At 38.0% G+C, this 24,357-nt stretch overlaps 1 protein-coding gene across 1 annotated transcript in view; it reads left to right on the top strand.

The window, feature by feature from the left end:
- The first annotated feature begins 308 nt into the window (after nt 1-308).
- The window catches only part of ESR2 (estrogen receptor 2 (ER beta)), a 42,255-nt gene continuing 18,206 nt past the window's right edge, over nt 309-24,357 (top strand). The window contains exons 1-4 of the mRNA XM_009891195.1: nt 309-446; nt 10,907-11,379; nt 18,171-18,346; nt 21,051-21,167. Coding sequence (XP_009889497.1) covers nt 10,946-11,379; nt 18,171-18,346; nt 21,051-21,167 — 727 coding nt within the window. The 5' untranslated portion in view covers nt 309-446; nt 10,907-10,945. The remainder of the gene's footprint in view (nt 447-10,906; nt 11,380-18,170; nt 18,347-21,050; nt 21,168-24,357) is intronic.

Raw genomic sequence — 24,357 nt, forward strand, 5'->3', positions numbered from 1 at the left:
TTTCATTTAGTTTTTTTAAATCTCAGTATTTGCTTCCAGAATTGCTGGTTAGTTAATCATTCATATTTCTGTGCTAAATATGAAGATGCTTGGCTTATAAAATGATTCAATCATGTAAGAGCTTTAACTGCAGTGAACGACAAATTCAGAAGCTTGTTATGTCAGAAAGGAGGAGGAGGAACTTCTGTTTAGGTCTTGCCTTCACAGGGAAAGGAAACACTGATAGTATCCGTGTAATCTTGCACTGATGAGCTGGCATCACATTGCTTTGAAAAGATTAATATTTGAAATCTGATGACTAAGTGGTGGTGGGCACAGCTGCTTTACAATCAAGAGATAAAGGAAAGAAGGAAAACAAATCCAGAATTGCTATGTGAAAACCTTGCTGACATGTAATCCTGTCAGAACATTTATAAAGAGCAGAAACCCTATTCAGTGTCAATCAGGTACGTGCTATATTGAATGAAATATTTCTTATTTTAAATGTTGCCAAAGCTCTGCAATTGATAGCTTCTGGATTTATGAACAATAACGTCTGTAAGCGAAATGGGATAGTTAAATTATCGAGAGTTTTTGTTTTAGTTCCAGTGCACATTTCTTCTTAAAGTCTAACAGTTTATGCAGGTAAAATGATCTTTCAACAGGCTTGTTTTAAAAATTCTTTGAGGATTCAGAGAAAATCGTGGAAGTTTGCTATGTTTTAGTACTTTGGCTTAAGAATCTGATTAGAACAGGATTGCTGCACTAAAAGCAGAAGGAGTATTTTTGAACATAACTTAGGGTTTGGGATTTTTTAAGGTTTCTGGGAAACTACACAAATGAATATGCTAATAAAAGGTAAAAGCCACTTCTGAGCATCATAGTATTTTTTAGGACCTGATCCAAAGCAAATTGGAGTTATTGGAAGTTTCCCCATTGACATGACTGGACTGTGAATTAGGCTTTTCAAATTCCAGGTCTCATACTGACAAACGTCTCAGGTTTTGTTCTTACAATTGCTGTGTCTAGCTAAGTACTTTTCCCATATTAAAATCAGTGATATAGGTTCACATTCTTATAATGACAACTTCAGTTTTGACAAGGATCTTGCTAATTAGACAAGAAGATACAAGCCTGTTTCTTACATTTGCTTACAATGCTAAAAGGTATATTTAACAATAAGTAAAGATTGGACAGCGCAGGCATATTCTTCATCAAACCAATCAGGATGCATCTGCCTGAATGCTAGTAGAAACTTTGGGCTAGCAATGACAAGAATGATCTGGTCTTTTTATCTTGGAGGTTTTATAAGTGAGGCTTTAGTAGAGAAAATACATTTCAATCTGGAGAGAGAATGGGATAAACAGCAAATTATGCAATTTAGACCTTGGAATGGCTGATAAATGTGCTATTTCTTTTGGGGAAAGGGTTCAGCCTTGTCATATAGAGAATGCTGCACAATTACCATTTATGTGCAGAGAAAGTTTTGATATGGTTATGGGTTGCATGAGAAACCGCTTTTGAACATAAAGTCATTTAGCATTTGATTCTGATGTGCTGAGTATTACCAGCAATCTGTTTCCTTATCCCTATCCTTGAAATTCCTTGCTCATTTGTCGTCCCCCCAAGAGGGAGAGAAATCTAAGACTGAAGTATGGTGCCTTTAGTGAAGCAACAAATACATTTTGTGTTTCTAATTTAAAGCTTTAGAACTTTTATTTGCTATTTCAGAACTTTATCAAAATTCCTCTTTGCGTTTGTGAACAAAGTTTAAATGTAGAGTCACCTCTCTGTCACTATCCTCCTTTTTGCTTATCTTTCCTAACTTTCCTATATCTTTTTAGATAAAATGTAACTTACATTTTGCAGACACAGTGACTGTAACACAGGGTCAGAGGAAGACAGCTGTCGTGTCTCCATTCTCAGACTGGTAACTCTGTGTGTGTGTGAACAGTTCAGTTTCCTATGCCTTTCGAAGGAGAATTAATAATAAAAATCTTAGACGTGAAGGGATGGACTAAATCTGATGTTTCTTTACAGTTGATCTGTTAAGTGCTGGAAATTATGAGAATCAGTTAACAGAGCTTCAAGTATTGCCGGAGAAAGTGGAATCACAAAAATTATTTTGTATCCTAGTGAATTTGGGTTTTGGTAACCTGATAAACTTAAAATATCACAGGAAGAAAATACCCATAGTTTTCGAGCTGTTCTTAAAATGTTGCAATTGCAGAATTGCCTTCAATAAATCAGCCACTATGAGTGTCTATGATGATATTCTGATGAATGGATTAAAAATGTATTAATTAAAACCCCTATAAAGCCATGTTAGTATATGATCTCTTTAAATACACTTAGTTTTAGTTCTGGTTCTTGAGTATTGACTTAAAGGTACAAGTAGCAAAGAACTTATAGTGAAAAGGGATTGTGATCCAGGGAGCTGAACAGATTTTATATCCACTATGATGTTGTGCTCTTCTTCAGTTATCTGCAACATGCTTTTGCTAGCAGCGAGAAATATTCTCATAGAATAGTTTGCTGGTCCATTCCTCTAGAGACAGGAAATATGAAGCTCAGAGAACAGAAATCCCAGAATAATTTCTCAGATTTCATTTTAATAAGACTAGGAGGACATTCAAGTTTTGTCTTAATTAACATATTAGACAAATATCCACCTGTGTGAATCAAGAACAAAATTCTAACTCAGTTGAGACAGGATTTTACACACAGTAAAAGGCAGATTTTCATGTCCAGGTTAATGATGAGACAAATCTAGAACAGCTTTTTTTTGTTTAAGGGACTAAAACATATACACAAACTTTTGTTACCTGTGGATGATGTTAAACAAATCTGATCTGGGAATTCATGCACCGTTATAACAGTGTTTCATAGCTTGAAATGCGAAAATAAGCAACACCTTGATTTCTATGTTATTTCAGTGAATTAGTGATGATGAGGGAAATGTTATGGCATAATTACTAATTTGTCAGGCAATTGTAAGTCTTTTAAGTCATCAAAAATGGGTATCAAATAACCATGTTGCAAATTTTTTTTTTTAAAGTTAGAATGAAAATGCAGGGGCGAAAATATTTAGCCTTGAATTTTCTGTTAATGTGAAGATGCATAGCAAAATGAATATAAGTGAAATAGTATTTTACATAAATTCCAATAAGGAAACAAATTGCCTTATAACTAAAACCAGCAAAGCAGCTAAAACTGTACTGCATTTCATACTTATTCATACATAGATTTCATTTCTATCCAATTATTGAAAACGTTGTTTATTCAAGTTTTACGACTAAAAAGACAAAAGTTTGCTTTGTGCAGTAAAAGGTAAGGCAACCACGTATTAGGTAAGGCAGCCACATATTTATGAAGTGTGTTGTTCGGATACTGAATAGAGCAAGATGCAAGCTGGACTCTCCTTGCTGTCATAGTCACACAAACGAAGCCAGTCTCTCCGTGTCTCCCAAAGCACAGTTCAACTCCGCAGATTTAGTGGCTGCCTGAGTGGCAGGGATGGAAATGGCATCTTGCATGTGGCGTGTTTTTCTTGGACAGACACAATGGGCTGTCTTGAAAACAATGCTGACAAGTGCTGTTAGTTGAAGAGGCTTTGGGCTCGTTGCTTAATAAGACCGCTGGTGAAACAGACTCATTCATCACGTAAATTAATCCTACAGCATAAATAATTTGCTTAGTAAAGAGGCTGTCTGGAAAAAACACAGTAAATAAGATGGTTTTATTTGGGGGAGGAAGGAGTGGAATAAGGGATAGTGCACGTTGGTCTGACAGGAGAAAGTCTGCTGCTTCTTCTCCACTCTTCAGATCACCTAGATCTGAAAAAAATATTCCCTGAGAACATGTTCGCAAGAAAGATTTTCTTATGCCAAAGACAGCTATGGTTACCAACATTGCTTCTCAGCCTCATAAAGCAAGAGGTCATTTGAGGCGCCTGAGGCATAGTATGCTCAAAGGAATAGCCAATGCATCATGTCTGCTTAGCCAGGGGAAATTAAATCCTGCATTCACTGACATACATGCCAAACAGAAACTCCCACCCCATGTTTTGGAGCTATGGCAGGTCAGATCCTCAGGTGGTATAGCATATGCTGCAGAAATAAATTAGTTCATGTCATTTGGGGATATGTCCTGTTTGTCTACCCACCTATCTAATCTCATTGCCTACAGCTTGCCAAGGGGGTCTAAGTTTTAGGGGCAGTTGTGACCTTACTTTATTGTCCATTGGCCAAAGGGCTCTTAATCTCATCACAGGTTTTTACGTCTGGTGATGGACGGCTGCTGCCAGGGAAAATCTCTCATCTTTGCTTTCCTCAGAAAGCAAGACAGTCAGTCTCTCTCGCTGAGAGAATAGGAAGTTTCAACTTCTGCTCTATTCCCATTGACTGATTTACTTGTTTTTCTTCACATATTGACTTTTTTCCCCCCTCCCTTTTCTCTCTTGAATTTTTGTCTGGCATGAGTGCATTGCTGCTGGCACTGCTCTCTGTGAGCCTGCTGTATATCCTCACAGACTTGCGTGGGGGAACTGCTGTGGGAACAGGGAATAAATCCAGTGGTATTTTCATTACCCAATTTATTTATTTCTAATATGGGAGATGCTGAATTCTTATAAGAGTAAACACAAAGAACTTGACGTGAGTCAAAGAATCTCAGCCCATGTGCCAGCTCGTGTCTACAGCATGCCAATAACTAAGATACAGTTATTCAGTAACCTGCCAAGCTATGTATAAGAGCTACTGGGCAAAATGAGGCTGTTTCTCCATATGTATTTGCCCTTTTTGAAGGCAGATGATTGACCAGTGCTCTGTTTCTCAGCAGAGTCATACAAATTAAAGATGTCCCTCAATACAGGCCTTTGTAAAGACTAGACAGTAATGAGGTAGAGGAAGGCTCCTATATGCTCATTCTTCACTGTCTTTGAGGGAGAAATGGTGGTTGAAGAAATAAAATCCTCCTGGACCCAAGGAACTGGTGTGTTCCCTGCTGTTGTGACACAGAGCCATGTTCTGATCATCAAACCAAGAATTAACTTATCAGAATTAACTTCTTAAGAAATAGCTTAATTAATTAGTGTGTGCTGAGAGACTCAAGTATGCTTCAGAGATGCTGGATACAGATGCACATCCCAGCTCCATGATATCTGAGTCCCAGATATAGAGGGAGATAATCTTTTAATAATAAAGTTCTTATTGGACAAGGGTGATATTCTGTTTACTGGCTTCTGCCACAATACTGCTGTGGATTGAAATGTGATTACAAATTCTTCTAATAGATCCTTGTAATTACTAGTGGAACAGTTTTAATAGATGTTTCTTTTCTAGTGGAACATGGTAAAATTTTCACACTGAAATTCAAATATTCTTTCTGATGGAATATGTATTGAGTGTCCATGCTGTACTTCGAAGTAATGACATGGAGAGTAAAGGAGCTGAAGTCTCTCAGTTTGCATTTGTATTTTTGAGCAGCACAGTGGCTTTCCATTTCTGGTGTCTGGATCCTTAAGTCTATGAAATATATGTAAGAAATGCAAATCCTGGAAAGCTTATGTCCATTCTGGGGTCTGATAACATTTTAAGGCTCTACAAATTGAAAGGCTAAAAACTACTGCAATCAATCTTAACTCTAGTTTGAATTGAAATCTGAAAATCTTTTCCAATTGTCTGCATACCTTCTAGTGAACTAATCCTGTTGCAGTGTATGCAAGACAGGTGTTTGCACATACCATGAAGTGTTAAATGCTGGTTGTCTTTGGACAATACCCACAGCTTTTATCTTCTTGAAAAAACTTGACAAGGTGGCCAGTATCCAGGGTAATTAATGATCCTTTGATATGCTTCATCGTTTCCAGCACAGGTAAAATGGAATTTCCTCTGCTATGGCTGCCTCCAGTAGTGGATGAACATAGTCATAAAAAAATTCTAGTGGGAAAGGACATCCGGAGAGCAACTAATCCAGCATCCTGCTCAAAGTGAGGTCAGGTTGCTCATGGCCTTTTTCAGTCAAGTTTTTGTAATATCTTCAAAGATGGAGATTTCACAGCCTTTCTGGGTATCCTCTTCCTGTACTTAATTCTCATTGTGGAGAATTTTTTTCATATGTCCAGTGCCCTTGCACTGATTTGTGACTGTAATCTCTATTCCTAGCTTGTGCGCTTTTTCTGAAAAGTGGCTTTGTTGTCTTTGTAACTCCACTTTAGGGAGCAGAAGACTACAGTTTACACTTTCCTGCAGTCTTGTGTTCCTCTGGTGGAACAAACCCAGTTCCTTTGGTGCTTCCATGTATTTCATATTCATTGAGCCCTGAAATACATTACTGAATGTTTAGAATAACCTAGTTGTCAGTGTTCTCAGTAACACAAAGGGTAAGACAGGCCAAAGAGAGTGCTCATTTTGCTTAAGTGTTTTGAAGTATTCTTGCCCATGTGCTTTTTAATCTGCAGTATCTTTTTCGGAGGAGGTCTTGATCTCATTGAGAATAGGCTATTAATTTTGCAGGAATGAGTACAACACCTGAGGTCTGGACAGACAGCTTTATTTTCATTTTGCTTCCCCGTGTGTCCCCTACTTGTTGCATCTAGTCCTTCTAAGGTAATAATAAACTTGTTTACTTATATGCCTTCCATTCGCAGTATCTGGCACTGCTCTGTTTAATGAGTAATAAGTTTTTCACAAAACTTGAAGCACAAATGCTATTTTATGCATCAGGAATGACTTTCCTTTAATGATCATTTTTTGAGAAAATGATTCAGTTCATTGTTGTGGCGAGTTGTGTAAAGTTTAACTTAGCAGAATATTAATAGAATGCTTTGCAAGATGACTGAGGAGCTGTGGGGTAGTGGAATGCATGCTTGCTGAATCACTTCTATTAAAACGAAAGGAAGAATGATTACACTTTAATTTAAGCCTAGCAGAAAAAAAGGTCATCTTAATTCTCTATTGCAAAAAAATTATTTGCTCAAAATATATGACTTACCTATAAAATTCTAAGCATGTTGTAGTGTATGTTGATGGAATGGTGCCCGAGAACATCCATTGCTCTATTGCTTTCTGCAGACTTTTGCGTTTTTCTAGGAAAAGCTCTTGTATTATGTTTCCAAGCAGGCTCTAAAACATGGCAGCCTGCCCTCTCTACCTATTTTTTCCCCTTTCCAAAATGAAAAAAAAATTATTTATTTATACAAGGCATTTAAAAAGATACTTGGTATAGGTAATGTGCAATAACTGGCTTTTGAGTTTGTTCAAGTAGGTCAGATGGCTTAATTATTTACCCATGTATCTGTTTGACTATGACATCTAAACCAGTTCTTCTGCCTGATCTGTGTCTTGCATGGTGACTCTCAAGATACATTGAGTTTAGTATGTAGAGCTGTTTAAAGACCAGAAACTTCTTTTTTTTTTTTTTTTTTTTTTGGTGGAGAACATTGATAACATCACATTTTTGTTCCTACATCCTCATGGATAGCGGTATCATCCTCTGTGTACTGGAGCCAATAGAACTATTTTCTCTTATGCCAGATGTGAGCCCTGCTTTTAGTGACAGAGCTGTGAATGGTAAGTGTTACTCAAGGAATTGGACAAAATAGCTATTTACTTAATAACAGCATTTCAGTTGTTGAATATCTCGTGAAGCTAAACTGACTTAAGTGAACTGAAATGTTTGCAGCCTCCCAGAAGATTGTAGTATAAAAATAACGGATACCTGCTTTGTTTCTCTATCTGGTACAGATCTAGTGCAGTGCTGATTGATTAGATCTAAATAATGTACTTTAAAATTGAATCTTGCTTTTAGAATCTTTCTTCAGAGAAGGAGGAGGTATTGGAATGGGAGCTCACTTTATGTAGGAGTTCTGCTTCATTTCTGTTTAATGACAGGTGCTTAAGATATGAGAACATTGTACCAGGATGGAACGAATTTAGGAGCCTGTTGCACTACTTATTCTAATCCTTGACTTAAATGTGGTCGTGCTTCTTTCTGAGGTATTGGTGTTAGCAGAGTTTGTTTTCTCTAGCCTTAAACCTTAAGATTTGGTTCCCTGAATCTGCAGTCCTTCTTTAACTTCACAGTCCTTGGAACTTCATAGTCCAGCAGTCAGTGTTTAGGACCTTCTGAGCAATACTGGATAATTTCAGTAGCTTCATTTTATTTGTGAGGCTCTGGGCTTCCCATTCTAAATTCTCTAGGTATAAAGAAATGTGAACATGATTTCATGTGGATCCATAGTCTACTGTGGCTAAACTGTATCTATGACCCAAGTTAATTGTCTTAACCAATGCTGTTATTTTTTCACTATATTGCAGTCTGCTGAAGGCTATGAGTACAGTTTTCTTTAACCTCCTGGAACCGAGTCCCTTCTCTTGTAAATAAGTTATGAGCAGTCTGTTTTTGAGGAATGCTGTACTGACTTTTCATGCTTGCATGGACTCCTCTCTCTCAAACAAACTTTGCTGTTGCTTCTTGTAACTTCTGTGTATGTTTCTAAATCCTGTGTGTTGCCCTTTGGAGAGAAGATGTTCTTCTGTTAAATAGTCAGTTATCCTGCATATCACTCTACTAGATTACCTCTCCAGAAAAAAATTACTTAAAGCTTAGCTGATTTCTGTTCATGACATTGTGTAGTACCAGCTCTGTGTTCTCTCTTCTCCAACAGTGTACATGCATATATTTTTCTAAACATCTGAGGGAAACTACACAAGCAGTTGCCTGCTGCAAAAACTATCAAGGTATCATAGCAGAATGTCTCCAGCTGACTATAACAGAGATGTTGTAATGCCTCTCAGACCCTTCTCTCAGAAGGGTCGGGGGTTACCTTGCACTGTGTCCCCTTTGTAGGGGGGCAGAGGGACACAGCACAGTCAGCTTTTGGGGGACATTCCAGATGCTGCTGCGGAGTGTCCATACACACCTTGAATACATGCAGCCTCTGAGATCACGAATGGTATACAGCTTTACCTACACAGAAGCTTTAAATGCATTTTGAATTCGGTGTGCTCACGGGGACCATCCGTAGTAACTGCTGAAAATAGTCTTAAGATCATTTCTTAGTTCCATCATTTGCTGCTTAAAAATTATTTGGGCTACCCACCCCATAATCTGGAACTGAAAGCCTCTTTGTGATTTTCAGTGCTGTTTGCAGTGATAATTGAATGATGCCTGGTTTCTCTTAGAGGAGACTGTGAAGCATCTGGCTGCAGCAAATGAAGCTTGTAGATTGTGTGAGGAGTGAGGTCAGATTCTCCTGCTTTGGCTGCATCAGAGTTCCAGTGCAACAACTGCTGGACATGAACAGCTGCTGAGATATCTCATTTTCCTGTTTCCCACAAAGGAAAAAACAGCAGCTGGGTCTGAAGTGCCAGAGATGATTTAAATGAGTTCCTGGTTATTTCTACAGATATCTTCAGTTTCATCAACAGAGTGCAAATTGAGAAGGAAGGACCTTAAACTATCCATTTTATTCAAAAAGACTATTTCTTACATTATTTGTTACTGCTTCTACCCTCAGTCCTGGCCCTAGAGGAGAAAGATATGTTAATGACCCATGATGGCTTACTAGAAATGCCATCTGGCTGAGAATTTTTGGGACAGGGAGGTTGCTGGTACTTCAGCAAATCTGTGTTTGAATCTTCCTCATCTTGTTTTGTGGTCACGTAAGGTGAAAAAGGTAAGAATATTTAGCATAAATACTTTGGCCACTTCTGGAATACGAAAGCTGTGGGTGGCTTTTCAATTATCATCTCGTGATTTTTCATGTTAAGATCTTATTACCATCTGTAAAAGTACACTAGAATATCAGTTCTGGGGGCTGAAACTTGCTGTTTTGGAAATGGCATTGTTTTGGATTGCAAGCTATGAGGGCCGCATGTCTGTCTCCAAAGCTGGAATGAATTGCAGATGAAACCCATAGTGAATAATAATAAAAAAATATTTTTAAATGCTACTGTAACAGTAATGCTTCCAGGACACAGTCTATATCTTAGGAGGATGCTTTTGGTATTTTCTTTTTTTCTTTTAAATTTTTTTTCTCCCTTAAATAATTTGGATATACCTAAAGTGACAGAGTATTTACTGTGGGCAAATTAAGGTCTCTGTTTGGATAGTTGATTCAGATGGAAGGAAGGACGAAGAGTAGTTGGGATTGGGATGGAGAGTGGCAGGAAATTATAAAACTTCCGGACCTTGTGAAATCACTTGAGTTCTTTCTTGTCAGCTTTGGAAATAGCTGCATTTTGTGACTTATACTTTTATAATGGCTCTGTTCAGAAGTGCTGTATGCAGGGACCTTTCTGTGATGAAGTTGCATTGCTTGCTGCCATCTATTACATACCTTTCTCTTCTGTGGAGAGGGATGTGCAGTGGGTTCTGGTTCTGGAAGGTAAAGGAGATATACGTGTGTGTGTGTTTGTGTATTTTCAAAGTATCTGCTGATACATGTTTGTGTTGATAAAGGGAAGGCTGAAGTAGTACACTTACAGCGAGAGCAGTAAGTGGGTGGTGAGCTTTTATAAAGAGAATTGATTTCTCAGGGCACTCACACCACAGTTGTGATTAGGGTTATTTGGCCTCTGACAAAAAGCAGTTTTACCCTGGTTGTAACGAGTTACTTTTCTTAGGTTCCAAGTTGTCGCTGGCATCTTTGTTTCAGACTTCAAGAGATTTGTTTTTTTAATTACTATTATTTTTTAAGGGAGTCTGAACTCAATGTCTGTCTTAGCCTTTATTTTTAAGGAAGTTTTCAAAAACTTTCTTTTTCTTAAAGGCAGTAAATTTGTACATTTGGCATGTAATCTGTTTTAACAAGATATTTTTATACTTTCTGTTTTACTGATTCCTTTTTTCTTTAACAGAAAAGACTTAATACACAACTTTCTTACTTTTTAATTCAACTTTCTTTTATACCTTAACATCTTAGGATGAATATTTAAACAACAATCTTCAGTCTTGCTTCAAAATGTCCCTGTGTGCATCTTCTCACAAGGACTTTTCTCAGTTGCTGCCACTTCAGGATATTGGATGCAATAAAACAGAAATTAAAAACTCACCCGCTGGTATCGTCTCTCCAGTTCCCTACAGCTGTAATCAGTCCACGTTGACAGCAGCACACAGTCCAGTCTGTATTCCCTCATCTTACATGGAAAACAGACATGAATATTCTGCAATGGCATTCTGCAGCCCTGCTATGATGAATTACAACATTACCAGCAATTTTGGTGATTCAGAGAGTGCATCTGTGAGGCAAACATCAAGCCCCAATGTGTTATGGTCTGCTACTGACCATCTCTCCCCTCTGACATTGCACTGTCAGTCATCACTTCTGTATGCAGAGCAGCCAAAGAGTCCGTGGTGCGAAGCAAGACCGGTGGAGTCAGTGGTACCTGTGACCAGGTCAGTACTACTCATTTCTTTAAAACTTTGCTGAAAATTATTTCCAGTTTCTTTAGTTCTTTTAGGTCCTTTCTTCTTACATTTGATGTGTATGTAATGGTGTCTCTGAAAAACAAAGCAAAACCAAAAAGCCTCCACCAAACACCAAATCAGTCCTGGGTTTTTTGGTTTGCTTTTTTTTTTTTTTTTAATGTAAATTCTGAAATAGGATTTCTTCTTCAATAGCTCCTTAGAGAACTATACACCAACACAAAGCACTACAAATGCTTTCGATATGGGAACTCTTTGTTGTGTATAAACAAAAGTTGAAGACTGCTGGGTATTACTTTGTGTAATAAAAATGAATTTTGCCCTGGCAAATTAAGTCCTTTGAGTGAAAGAAGTAAAGGTTCATTCTTTTTTTCTTTTCGTACGATGCTGTTTGAACACCATTTTATCTGGATTTTTTTTTTTTTTACTACATCTAATAGTTGTGAAAGCTTTTTGTGAACTTAGAAGTCAAAGAAAATGTTTTATTTGTTTTTTGGTGTTAGTATTACCACTCACACAGCAGCATGCATCATGTTCAAAAGGGTGCTGCTGCTGAGAAAGTCTGACATTGTTTCTTGTTGCTGTTCTCAACTGACTTTGTGAAGGCATTGTGAACAGCAGATTAACAGGCTAAATTTTCACCTGTAAAGAAACTGTATTTGCAAAAGCGTGTTCCCATTCTGCACATTTACACATATTTCAAACTATAAGCAGTGTATAGATCATCAGCTGATGAAATTACTCCATTCACGGGCACAACAGCTGTTGGATGGATAAAAGCACTGGGTGTTGCAGGTGCTGTTCCTGTTTTCACAGAATTCACAGAATTCACAGAATTGTTAGGGTTGGAAGGGACCTCTGGAGATCATCTAGTCCAACCCTTCTGCCAGAGCAGGGTCACCTACAGCACGTTACACAGGACAGCGTCCAGGCGGGTTTTGAATGTCTCCAGAGTGGGAGACTCCACCACCTCTCTGGGCAGCTTGTTTATTCATAGGGCACCTTATTTAACTTCAGCAGTCATTGTCAGTATGAAAAATAGTGTGTCCTGGCAACAGTTTTAGTTCCATTGTTAATAAAGGGTTTGTGCTGTTTTTGAAAGCACCCACGTTCCTTCTGCAACGGGTGTGCCTTATGTTGTCTGCACAGGGCTAATGCACGAGATCTACGTCTACTTCAGACTTGTAGGCTGCAGAAATCTTCAGCCCAGCCAGCTGACTAGTCTCTCTTTGGTGTTGGCAGAGATTAGCAGACAGTAGTGCAAATCTACTTTAAGTGTAGGTGTGTGGATTGGGAGAGGTAGCACTGACATATGGAAGGATTCCCCGAGCAGGTCTAATGTGAATAGGGCTAACATCCAAACTCTCCCCACTTTCGTTAATGTTTCAAAACTTCGACAGCCCTGGGAAAGCTGCTGTAGGTTAGTGTTTGAAGCTGTCCAGGTGATGGGACAGCAGCTGGAATAATCCAAGAGCACGAGCACCCCATCTGATGCTCTGCAGTGCGCTCTCTACATAGGCAAGGGGGAAGCTAAATGCACCACCATGGAGTTCAGGTAAATAAGTCTTCTGCCATTTGTATAGACTCATACAGACTATTGCTTTTGTAGCTGATGATGACATAATTTAAAGGGGAGAAATCATTGAAATCTGGGGTTGAAAAATTGATGGATGATCTTTATCATTCAGCAGCAACTACTGTGTTGCTTGGTAGCTGGACCTTCTCGGTGGTTCATTTGTCTCAGTATGATGCATTGTAACCCGCCCTTTGTGTATAGAAGGTGCAAAAAAGAAAAAAAAATTGACTTGAAAACACAAAAAAGCAAGACCTGTAATTCCCTTATTGTGGATATCTGTCCCAAAATAAAGCCGTAAAGAAAAAAAACCCCGTGTTTCCTTTTGCTTTATCCTTTGGTGATGTCTTAAATTAATGTCGTGAACGTTATATGTATTGCCATGGGAACAAAGACTGTGACACTACAGATTCGTAGATTATACCTTGAAGGAAGACTTCTTGGGATTGAAACTTAAAGGAATAGCTCTGGGGGAAGGGAGAGACTAATGCTGTAAAGCGTGAGTAAATTTAAACAGCATTGTAGTTTGAGAAAAGAGATTTTGTTTGAAAGATGAGTAAGAAAACATTACTACGTATTTAGACCTGTTACACAATTTTACCTTTCAAAATAAAGCAAGAGTGTCATTGTGGGAGGAATTTATTTTCGCTGGGTGTAAATTTCTGTTATTATTAGCTAAACTAATGGGGTCCACTTTGCTAAAGCTGATCATTGTGTAATTTGGATCTCCTGGTAGATCAGCTTAAAATAAGGAACCTGAATAATTTTCAGCATTCCCTTTCCTCACAAATATGGTTATTATATGAGTACAGAAGAAATTTATTTAACTTTCTTAAATGCAGATGTTCTGCAGCATACTGTTACTTTGCACCAGTGGTTCAACAAAAATGAATTGTATTCCAAGTAAAAACAGACAAATTTTTGGAGACCTATTTTCTTATACAAAATGGTAATAATTTGCTGATAAAGGCTGTGCTATATTTATTTGCATTATAGGTCCTGTTCCTTGTGAAGAGACTAAAAACAGTCTCATAATTTTTTTGTTGGTGCTGGATCACTCCATGTATATCAAAATGACATGAAGATAAAAGGAATGTGACAGTGTAATTATATTATATTTAAAAGTAGTTTGAAATTTATTTCTGTCTTCATACCCTCAATAAAAGGTTTTTAATTAAAGAAACAAAAGGTTTATTTTCAAAATGAACAGATATATTACTTTCTAAAAAGTATCAGGAAACTGTAATGAAGTTGCCAGAGTGATGCTTCTGGAACTTAATTTGTTCTTCCCTTCTATTATTTTCCTTGTACTTCTGACTAATTGTAGGTAAAGCATACAAGTAAAGTTTTCTGGGTGCACAGGTTAGCAATGCTTGCTTAATTGGAAGTTATTTAGTAACTTCGTTTGTCTTGTTCACTGTGTGCTAGTATCATATTTATCCATTGCTTAAACTGTGGTCTGAAGCCATAATTGTTTCCATTATCCTCCTATGCTTTTTTATTGTGCTGATTCTGTAGAACACTTACACATATCGTGAAGTCTCTTTGAGGTGGTGGATTGGCATCTCCATTTTATGATGGAGGAGTTGCAGAGATTAAGCAAAAATATGTCCCTTCATTTTGAGATAACTATGACACGATTTTCAGTGTATGAATCAACGTTTGGAGCATAACAGAACCTGTGCTTTTTGACAGTTGTGTGGCATTAACACTTCCAGAAGTCATGGTGGGGGGAGGCTCTAGAAAACAAGGAAGATAAAGATTGAAAAATATTCCTCAGCTCATTTTTGCCCATCGTCTTACACACATTCTGGGAGAGAAAGGAAGGGATTCAAATTACTTGGAACAAACCTTAGTAACCATGAGGCTCTCTTTTGACTTTCAGCACACTAAAGAGGGCAAGAATGTGAGCACAGAATGGGACCTTCAGATACAGCCTTCTTCATCCTACAGCTTAGGCTTGTATGAGATTGAATTATCTCTGGGCACTGAATGAGCCAGTGGCCTGTGGGAGGGAGGGAAAAGTTATAACTAATTACAAAACCTGGACTGTTGATTTTTGACTTAATGTTGGGATTTCTTTTTATTTTCTCAGTGTTTTTTTCTTTTTTTCTTTTTATAATGTACAATTGTTAGGTTTTAAAAAGCCTGACAGACAACAAATGCCATGAGCAAATATTTCTACTTTCTAATCAAATCCTTGCTACCCTACTTAATTTTTAGCAAGAAGTTGAATTTAGGTTCAAGTTTTCCAGGTGTGGCATACGCATCAAACACTCGCTGTGGCAAATCTAGAGGTAATTAGGAGACATGATAGATACTGAAGAACCTAAATAGTCTTGCTGATTCCTTCTCCTTTAGGGTAATCACCTTCACTGGGTCACTCCTTTAGGGTCATCTTCATCTTCACTGTTGATGGCTAGTAGGAAATCGCTGACTTGTTACTTTCAAAAAGATCTTAGTTCTTTTTATGGAAACATAATATCTCTATATAGAAACCATGATCATAAAATAGAGAGGAGTATTAGGAGATGTAAAGTGATAAATCTTTGCCATGTGGTTCCTCGGTAGCAGTCAGGGTACATACCCCATTTTCCTGCATCCTTTGGTGCAGAAGCTTTGAGGGCATCCAGCTAGCTGCCGCCAGTTCTTCTGGAGGACCTGGCAGCTCATTCATCTGCTGAACATGCTGGAGTGCACCAGTCCCAAGAGCGCTGGGAGGCGATCTCTGACCATGTGTGGGGCTACCCGCTCCTGTTTGCTGTTTGTGTGGGTAAGCTGTCTGATCGTGAGGTCCTCAGGGTAAGGAACTCAGGGTAAGGAACGTGTACCTTAAAGCTCTCGACTGTTTCCTACTTCTGTTGTTCTTAAAGAGAATAGTAACAAAATGATTGGGTTTGAATCTCCGGCTGCGCTGCTGCAGCTATCACACATGAGCAGATTTGATGCCCGTTCAGCCTGCAGGAGGAATTCGTTCCAGATTGTTGCTCTGTGTGCAAGCTGTTTGCCACAGTCTGCAGAAGTCACGCAGCTTGCATGTCTGCTGGGTGACTGTCGTTAAACTTTTAAGCAAGGAAAGAAAAAGTGTTTTTTAAAACACTTGTCATGACTGGAAGGTAAAAAGCAACACTCCTCAGTGAAAAGTTACAGTGTGTGCTTTTCCTTTATTTTCCTCCATAACATCTTGGTACTTTAATGAGGGCAATAAACATCACTCTCTACAGCGTATCACTCAGTTGCTGAGATCCTCTCTAGCTGATTGTGATTCTCTTCTGACTCTCACAATTGGAGCTTGATTCCCAAGTAGAGCTTAAATATGTACCTCTTCTACTAATGTGAAATGCCGAATTACTTCTTATTCCAAATACAGGGAAACAGGAAGGAATAGTCATGCTTTTTCCTCCTTGCCTTAGCAGCATATTAGGCATGCGTGATACAGCCCCTTTATTCTAAGTCTCCCCCACGCTCGTCTTCCCAGTGTGGCAGAAGGGAAAATAACTTAGTGATTCAGCAGTCCATTAATGGGTGTGTGTAAGTATGTGTGTAATCAAAGACTGGAGTTGTAAAACATCTAAACACCTTTATTCCTTTCAGTATCTCAATGAATTAACATTTTTTAAAAGCTTGCAGTAACTTAATTCTCCAATAAATACCTTAAATTTGAAATTTAAATTCCAAAACAAAATTTATCTGTTTTGGAATTTGTTCAGAGGACCACCTTTTTTCCTTTCCATTTTTTCTACTAGGAAATTAGAGCATGTTCTCCTCAAATATTTTTAAACTTGATGATTTTTAGTTGGCCTGTGGATGTGTTTGTCCTTATCTCCTGTAATGAAACCAGCACAAAGTCTACTTTTAATATGTTAGTTAAAGCCTTTTTGACAGCACATTCAGCATGTTTCTACTGTTCTGTTTAAACTTGCTCTTGTTGGTGAACAAGTTTCTTCTACCCTGGCAACGTACCCTTGTTCTTTAGAAGTCATAAATCGTGCTACCTATTGTCTTATCTCAATTGATGTTTCTTTTCCTCCCTAAACCTGCTGGAAGGTGGGATGAGGAAAATCCTGCAGTTTCTAACTTCTACCTCTGTGCTTAAGTTTATTACCTATAAGTTGACTTTACAGCTTCCCTTTTGTCAAACTGCTGCTGACAGTTTGCATGTGACACTATATTCTCTCTGTCTAGAAGTTGTATTGACCATGAAGGTAAAACATGCTAAAACCACCGAGAAAATGAGGTCCAGAGAAAAGGTACACAATGGATGTGCTTCCTATACCTAAAACGCACTTTACTGATAATCTAAGTTCCTTTCCTCTTGCTGTTTGTTTACAGGATCTTGGTGTCAGGAATTGGCTGTTATTTCATGTTTTTGTCCTGTTCTAATTTTAATCCAGTTGGTAAGAATAGTTCCAATAAGTTGGAACTATTTGCAGTGCTTTAGGAATTAATATATCTTACTAATTTAAATGGAGCAATAATTTTGTATATATGAAAGCATTTTATTAATTGTGTTTGTCCATTCTTCTTGTATTCAGACTTACTTTGGTATTGCATTAGGGTGATCAGTGTGTCACGAACAGAAAACTTTGTCTAACATTGTGAGTTGATCTTGTAGGCTTAGATTCACATCTCAGTATGTTTGTTTCCAGCATCTCCTTGGATGAATAAAGCCTCTTTTCAAGGATGAAGTACTTGAGACTAGATGTGTATTTCTCCAGCTAAAATTTACCCTTGCTAACAGTACAAAGCAACTGCAGCTATGTTCGTGGTAGTGTTTATCATGTCAGTCCAAGCTGTCTGAGTTTTAATTTTCCATGCTAAGCTTCCCAAAGGTAAAGGCCACTCCATTCACAAATTCCTGGCCTTGTACATGTCCAGGAATCCTTCAAGATCCATTAGCATTCCATATGACTTTTCCCAGAGTTCATCTGAATGACACATCAGCAAGCAAATTTTATGCCTTTCAGTATTAAAACTTTATAGTCTGTCATCATTGAAAGCTCTGGGATCAGACTATATGCTTTAAATAACCTTATCAGAACAAGGCTTAACAGTGTTTCATACTGTCCTGTGTTCAATAAAAAGAAGACTCTATATAGAGAGAATTGAAGACAATGAAAAATAATGAAACTCTTTGCAATGTACATTAATTTTTTCCTCTTTTGTAACATGTTTTTCTTTCTATCAGAGAGACGTTAAAAAGAAAAACTAATGTCAATGACTGTACAAGCCCAATTGCAAATAATCCTGGCTCGAAAAGGGATGCCCACTTCTGTGCAGTCTGCAGTGACTATGCTTCAGGATACCACTATGGGGTCTGGTCATGTGAAGGCTGCAAAGCATTCTTTAAAAGAAGTATTCAAGGTAGGAGAATCAGCTTTTGATAACTTTGCTCAAATAAGATGTTTCATATGATCAGGGGCTGCAGCGATCAATCTAGTAATGAGTTCATCTAAAATCCTGGTGTATGATGCTGCATGCTGAAAACAGAGCAACACATGATTTGACTGCTTTATCTTTTGACTCTTATGTTATCAAGATCTGGAAACGTTACAAAGTAAGCAATTGATTTCTTTAGAGAAGAAGTGAAATACATAGCACAGGAAGGCTCTGCAGCAAAGGCCTTGGTGGGATGGCACTGCAGACCTGTGAATCGGATTGCGGTTTGTGTCCCACAGTAGACATAGTAATTTTGATTAGACACAGTTAGAGTAGGTAATTGGCTGGAGACTTTGCTTGCCAGGAACTATTCTTGACAAGAATATATTGCCTGGAGCTGTCAAGTCATAGCATATAATATCTACACAGTATGCAGGATATAAAGATATGTCTAGTAAGTATTAGGTACAAATCTGATTATTGTTATTTCTCAGCTGTCCATCCCCAGACCCTACATCACAGTATTTCTTACTCAGATCTACCTATCTAAGATTTCCGCTTCAGTTTACTTAAATATTTAGTATTTACTTCAACTTTGCTGATTGACTGCAGTATGGAATAAAGGTAGGTCTCTATGTTTGTTATCACAACCTGTGGGCAGAGCCATATGCACCATATTGCAACTTTGGACCACTTAATTTCTTTAACCTTGGTTCTAGTTATTGTGTGCCTTGGCCTCATGTGGGGCCTGTTGGTGGAAACTTAATTGCATTGGTGCTGGATACTACATGCAGATACTAACAGAGAAACTCCTGTCATTTTTTGGTCTGTAACGTTCCCTTCCTCTTCTGCACACAAAGTGTTTAGCAATCTTGAGATATTTTCTTTTGGCTCAATATGGCAGAGGAAGTGTCACCATTAGAATCAAATTTAATTCACAACTTGTTTGCCTTTTCAATTTATTGTGCAAGTTCTGCAAGGGTGAATAACAATTACTATAAACTGGTGCAAGTTCTTTTGATTTCTAAAATAATTGAAGAGAACTCTGTCTTCAGTTTGTCACAAATGGAGATTGAGTTTGATCTCAAAGTGTTTTCTGTCAGGTAAATTATTTGCCTGCTCTGCATTGCTCACATGTGCTTTGGCTGTGAACAGGTTACCCATTGTGGCCTTTTGTACACCTTAATGTACCCTGTCAGGTAACGTTTGCTTGTAATTCAAATAAATGAAAGTGAGTTCTTGGCATAAAACACCATCAAGCACTCGGTTGCAATGGTTGTTATGGAGGATATTGTTTATAAAAATAAAAAGCTTCTGGGCCTACCATAGACCAAAATGTTGGGCTAATGTCTAATTAAAATTAGATGGTATGACTCAGCAACTGTGTGTGGTCTCCTCTGCTTGTCCAAGTTTGTAGTGTAGTGTATTCATCCCACATCTCTAAACATCTGCCTGCAAGCTAAATTATCCCAAGGCCACAGGAGTTTTAAAACTCTTTATAATCCTGTGTGCTTGGGTTATAATGCAAGAGAGAGCTTCCTCCTCCTTTCCCCCCGTGTTGTGTGAAGAGTGATAAACAGTAATTTGTTTTTCAGCCGTAACTGCCAGTAGGAAACAGGACAAACTGTAACCTGATCTCTTCTTTTTAAAACTGTCGGTTCAAAAATTCAAGGTTAAAATTATTTTAATTTTGCAAGGAAATAGTCACAATGGTTCAGTTAAATAATTACTCTTGGGGACATGAACTCTTGGACTTGCATCAAGTGAAAAAAACACTAATAGCTGTCTCTTTGCCTGATCTATTCTTAAAGTTTGAAAAAAAAAAAATTAAAAAAAAACCTGAGAGAAAAGAAATTAAAAAATGTAAATGAGTGGATATTTTTTGCATCCTCTGGTAACTACTGCAAGAGAGATTTCCAGTATTTGGCAGGATTTAGACCAAGAGCATACTCAAGTCCAGTTTACAGTAATAAACCTTTGGACCAGATTATTTATTAATGAAATACAATAGCATAAGAGGCTTTGGGTGGGAGCAAGGTGAGGTGGGAGAGAAGAAGACAACAGAAGAGGCTGTAGTGGAAACTGATGAAAATAAGAGAAACAATTGTTCAGAATATCTAAAAGCTAGCTCTTGTGCTTGCGCTTTGCTTTGTACTATGCAGTACGCATTTCTTTATACTAGTCTTCTTTCTCTCTTGGGACGCTTTTTTTTTATTAACTTTGGTTCAGGGTCAGTCCTCCAAAGGCTTCTTCATTCCTGGAACTCACCACGTCAGACAGAGTTCAGTAAATAGAGCTGTAGTTTACTTAAATCTTTGCAGGACTGAAGCTGTGCACGCTGCTATTTTCAACTCATCTACTACCTGCCATCCACAGAATGCCAATATACAGTAAGAAGCTGGAGACTGGGACCAAATTTCTACAAGACCATTTTCAAAAATGAGTTGGTATTAGAAGGTGCTTGGTTAGCTAAGTCATCACAAAAGCTGGTCTATGTTGTCTTTTTCAGGTAACAAATCCATGTTTTCAGTAGAGGATAAATATGCATTTTTGCATCAGTTAAATTAATGGAGCTTAGAAATGCATAAGAAAAAGTTGAGGTGCTTAAAATCATGAAGGTTCTGAGTAGGGAAATGACCAAGAGAAGCTGTTGGAGATGTTAAATTTTCTTCTTTATACTCTGCTGCAGGACATAACGATTACATCTGCCCAGCTACCAATCAATGCACGATAGACAAAAACAGACGCAAAAGCTGCCAGGCATGCCGGCTACGGAAATGCTATGAAGTGGGAATGATGAAATGTGGTGAGTTTTGTGTGTCTGTGCTGTTTGCTTGGGTTTTGCTGGCTTTTTGTTCCCCTTCAGTCAATTCTGTACAGCTTTTTTTTTTTTTTTTTCCCTTGGAATCCGAAACAGGCATAACAGGCAATTAGAGCAAGGTTTAAGCTTGTTTTATAGGAAGAAATGCAATGATTCTTAAAGTTGAAAAGGACTTTTTCAGAAAAAAACCTGTGGGAAGGAGTAAGGTGTAGGTTCAGCACAGGAAAGCCATAGCACCTCTGCAGAGCTCTGTGAAGGCAGTTTACTTGCATGCTATATTCTGCAGAATGGGAACCCAAGACCCACTGCTGCCTGAGCCTCAAACCAAACTGAAATCCCTTCTAATATGGGGTAAATGAGCCTGAACTGTGTTCTGCTAGTTGAATGTAATGCAAGACCAGCAGTGCCACATCAGAGCAGTAGTTAATTAACCCAGGACCTGGACCCTGTCTCCAACAGCAGCAAGAGTGAATGCCTTGGGAGGACTGTGAAAATGAGACTGGCAGCTAAGTGAAACTACCGATGACAACTGTCAGCTTCCAAAAACTAGCAGTTGGGGAATTCTGGTGTAGAAGAAGTTTTTTGTATTTAATAGGTCTCAATATATTAATGGAATGACAACTTGTCCAGTGTCCCTCTTTTTAATCCTGTAAAGTCTTAGCATCTACAACATCCTATAGCAAAGAGTTCTGCATCTTGACCACCTCATGTGAAGAACTAACTCTCTGATTGCCAGGCTTTTTTGTGGGGCTTTGGGAGGGCAGCAGGGGGAAGGTATCGAGGGAGCTGTTTTCTTTTTGAACAGCGTATTTTCAGATGATGTTCTCCAGCTCTTCCATCAAAAGAAGTAGTGAACAACCACAGTTTGTCACTGCACCGCTCAGAATTATCCAGCCTTTTCTCTTATTCCCATCTTGTTCTTATAGTGATGTGACCTCACTGTAGTTGTACATTTATACATGATATTTTAAAGATTACTTTTAAGAAAATAACTTAAAAAAAAGATATTTCAATATCTAAAGTACATTTGCTGTCAAGGTTTGTTGTTGTTTCTTATAGATTCCCCAATATACATGATAGAGATATGCTGGGAAAACATCACGTAGGAACACTGGAGTGGAAAGGAGAAGGTCACTGTGCTTGGTCCTCTGTGATTTGCAGGCATGCATCTCACTTCATCCCATTTAATGTAGAGACCTATTTCTATTTGAGGACTAGGCAGTATTTTCATCCTCCCACTACTTTGATCTGAAGGCTGTTTGCAGAATGTTATTTCTTTCATTAGGAACATTCTTCAGAATTCCAGCCTGCATTTCTTGCTGGACAATTAATGCCCATTTGTTCTTGTGGCAACATTATCCTGTAGCTTAGAGGCTCCTCTTCTCTTTATTGTTAGCGCTCTGGTTGTATTTACGGACTACATAATTTCCCCTCACAACTTTCATTTTATTAGGCTAAATGAACAAAGAAATCTCCTCCTCTTGCAAAAAAGGAAAGTAGACAGAATTTGGAAGTCGTCAGGGTAGCTTGTCCCTCTGTCTGCTCCAGGCTGAAATAATCTGTTTTGCACTTGGATGACCAGAATCGTGGACAGTATTCCTGTGAACTCTCCTCACTGTAGTATCATTAATACATATCTGTTTCTGCAGGAGCTTTTCTCTGCAACCCAGAATCCTATTTGCCTTTTTCATGGTTGCATTGCTCTCTCAGTCCATAGTCATTCTATGAGCTGTTATGATTGCAGCCTCCCTGTTCATTTCTAGTTGATAACTCCCAGCTTAGAGCTACAATTTCAATTGTTCCTTGTTTTATTCTTGTACTCCTGAAGTACATTTAGTTTCTGTTGCTCAAGTCAGCTAGTTCTTTCTATGTGAAGCTCCTATCTTCTGCACTGATGATGCATCTCAACTTTATCAGCGTTTTTCGTTAATATGGTATTAGCTACCTTTGCTGTTTGGCCTCCAGAAGGGAAAGCCTTACACTTGCATATGAGACTCCTTTTGAAGCCTAACTTTCTGAATGGTGTCACTGTCTTTTGTTCGTCTTTATAACTGAGAATTTTACTTGATGTGTAAGTTTTTCCAACAGGGATTTTTATCACACCCCAATTCTGGAGTTGGAGAGTTTTTTGTAAAGATTGATTCCACGCTGATAGTATAAAGTGGTCCTCCACAATGCTTTCTTTAAATTACTCCTTTTATTCTAATTGTCTGAGTTTATAATACCATAGGCACTATGGTATTACAAGTGATACATAATGAGAGTATGTACTGTGTTCCTTTTAATCTTGTCACATATTCATAAACGGAGTTTTCCTACAATAATGAATGTTTATAGGACATTAATGACTTATGCCAGACCAAAAATGACACTTTTAAACTATAACAGTAAAATAACAGGAATTGTAGTTTTTTAAAAATTAGGTTCTTTAAATAGTAGCCTGAAATTTGAGAATCTTAACAATTTAATTTGAGAAAAAGGAACATAAAAATTACTCAGAATTGTCTGAGTTGCCTGATGAGTTAAGAGGCACCTGTGAGTAAAACTGATGCGTGGACACATATTGATAGACATTTAAACCTGACAGATTTTAAGACTGTATTTCTTGCATGAAACATAAATGCCATTTCCTGCAGACTGGAATGATTATCTTTCAATTTTATTTTTTTTTGCTAGAGACATGCTTTAATACCAGGTTTTTATCATAGAAACCATAAAAGAGTACATTTGCTTTTTAATGAAGGCTTTTCCCCATCTCTGCTCCTTTCCCAGGTCATTTAGTGAATGCATTGGTTCACATCTGCTAAAATGCTGGATAGGATAGAATGGTTTGTAAGTGCATTTTTGCTCTGTGGAGACTTCGTGTCCAGCAGAAGTGACAAAAGAACCTCAATTACCACTTTGTCATTTATGAAAGCTTCTCATAAAAACTCTGCACTGTTTGCATCAAATCTTTAGAGCTTCATTTTTTATATTATCAATAGTCACCTTGAGAAAAAATATACATACGTGTATGTGAGTGTGTGTGTGTGCATATAGCATACATTTCTGTGTGTAAATGTGATTGGGCAGTACACACCGTCTTTAAAACAGTAGGAGGCAGTAGGAAAGCGTTGCTTTGGAGTTTCCTGGTCTGAAATTCTCTTGGTTGCCATTGTATTCATAAACGTTGAGA

Source organism: Charadrius vociferus, unplaced genomic scaffold, assembly GCF_000708025.1.
Source record: "Charadrius vociferus isolate BGI_N301 unplaced genomic scaffold, ASM70802v2 scaffold308, whole genome shotgun sequence".
NCBI lineage: Eukaryota > Metazoa > Chordata > Aves > Charadriiformes > Charadriidae > Charadrius > Charadrius vociferus.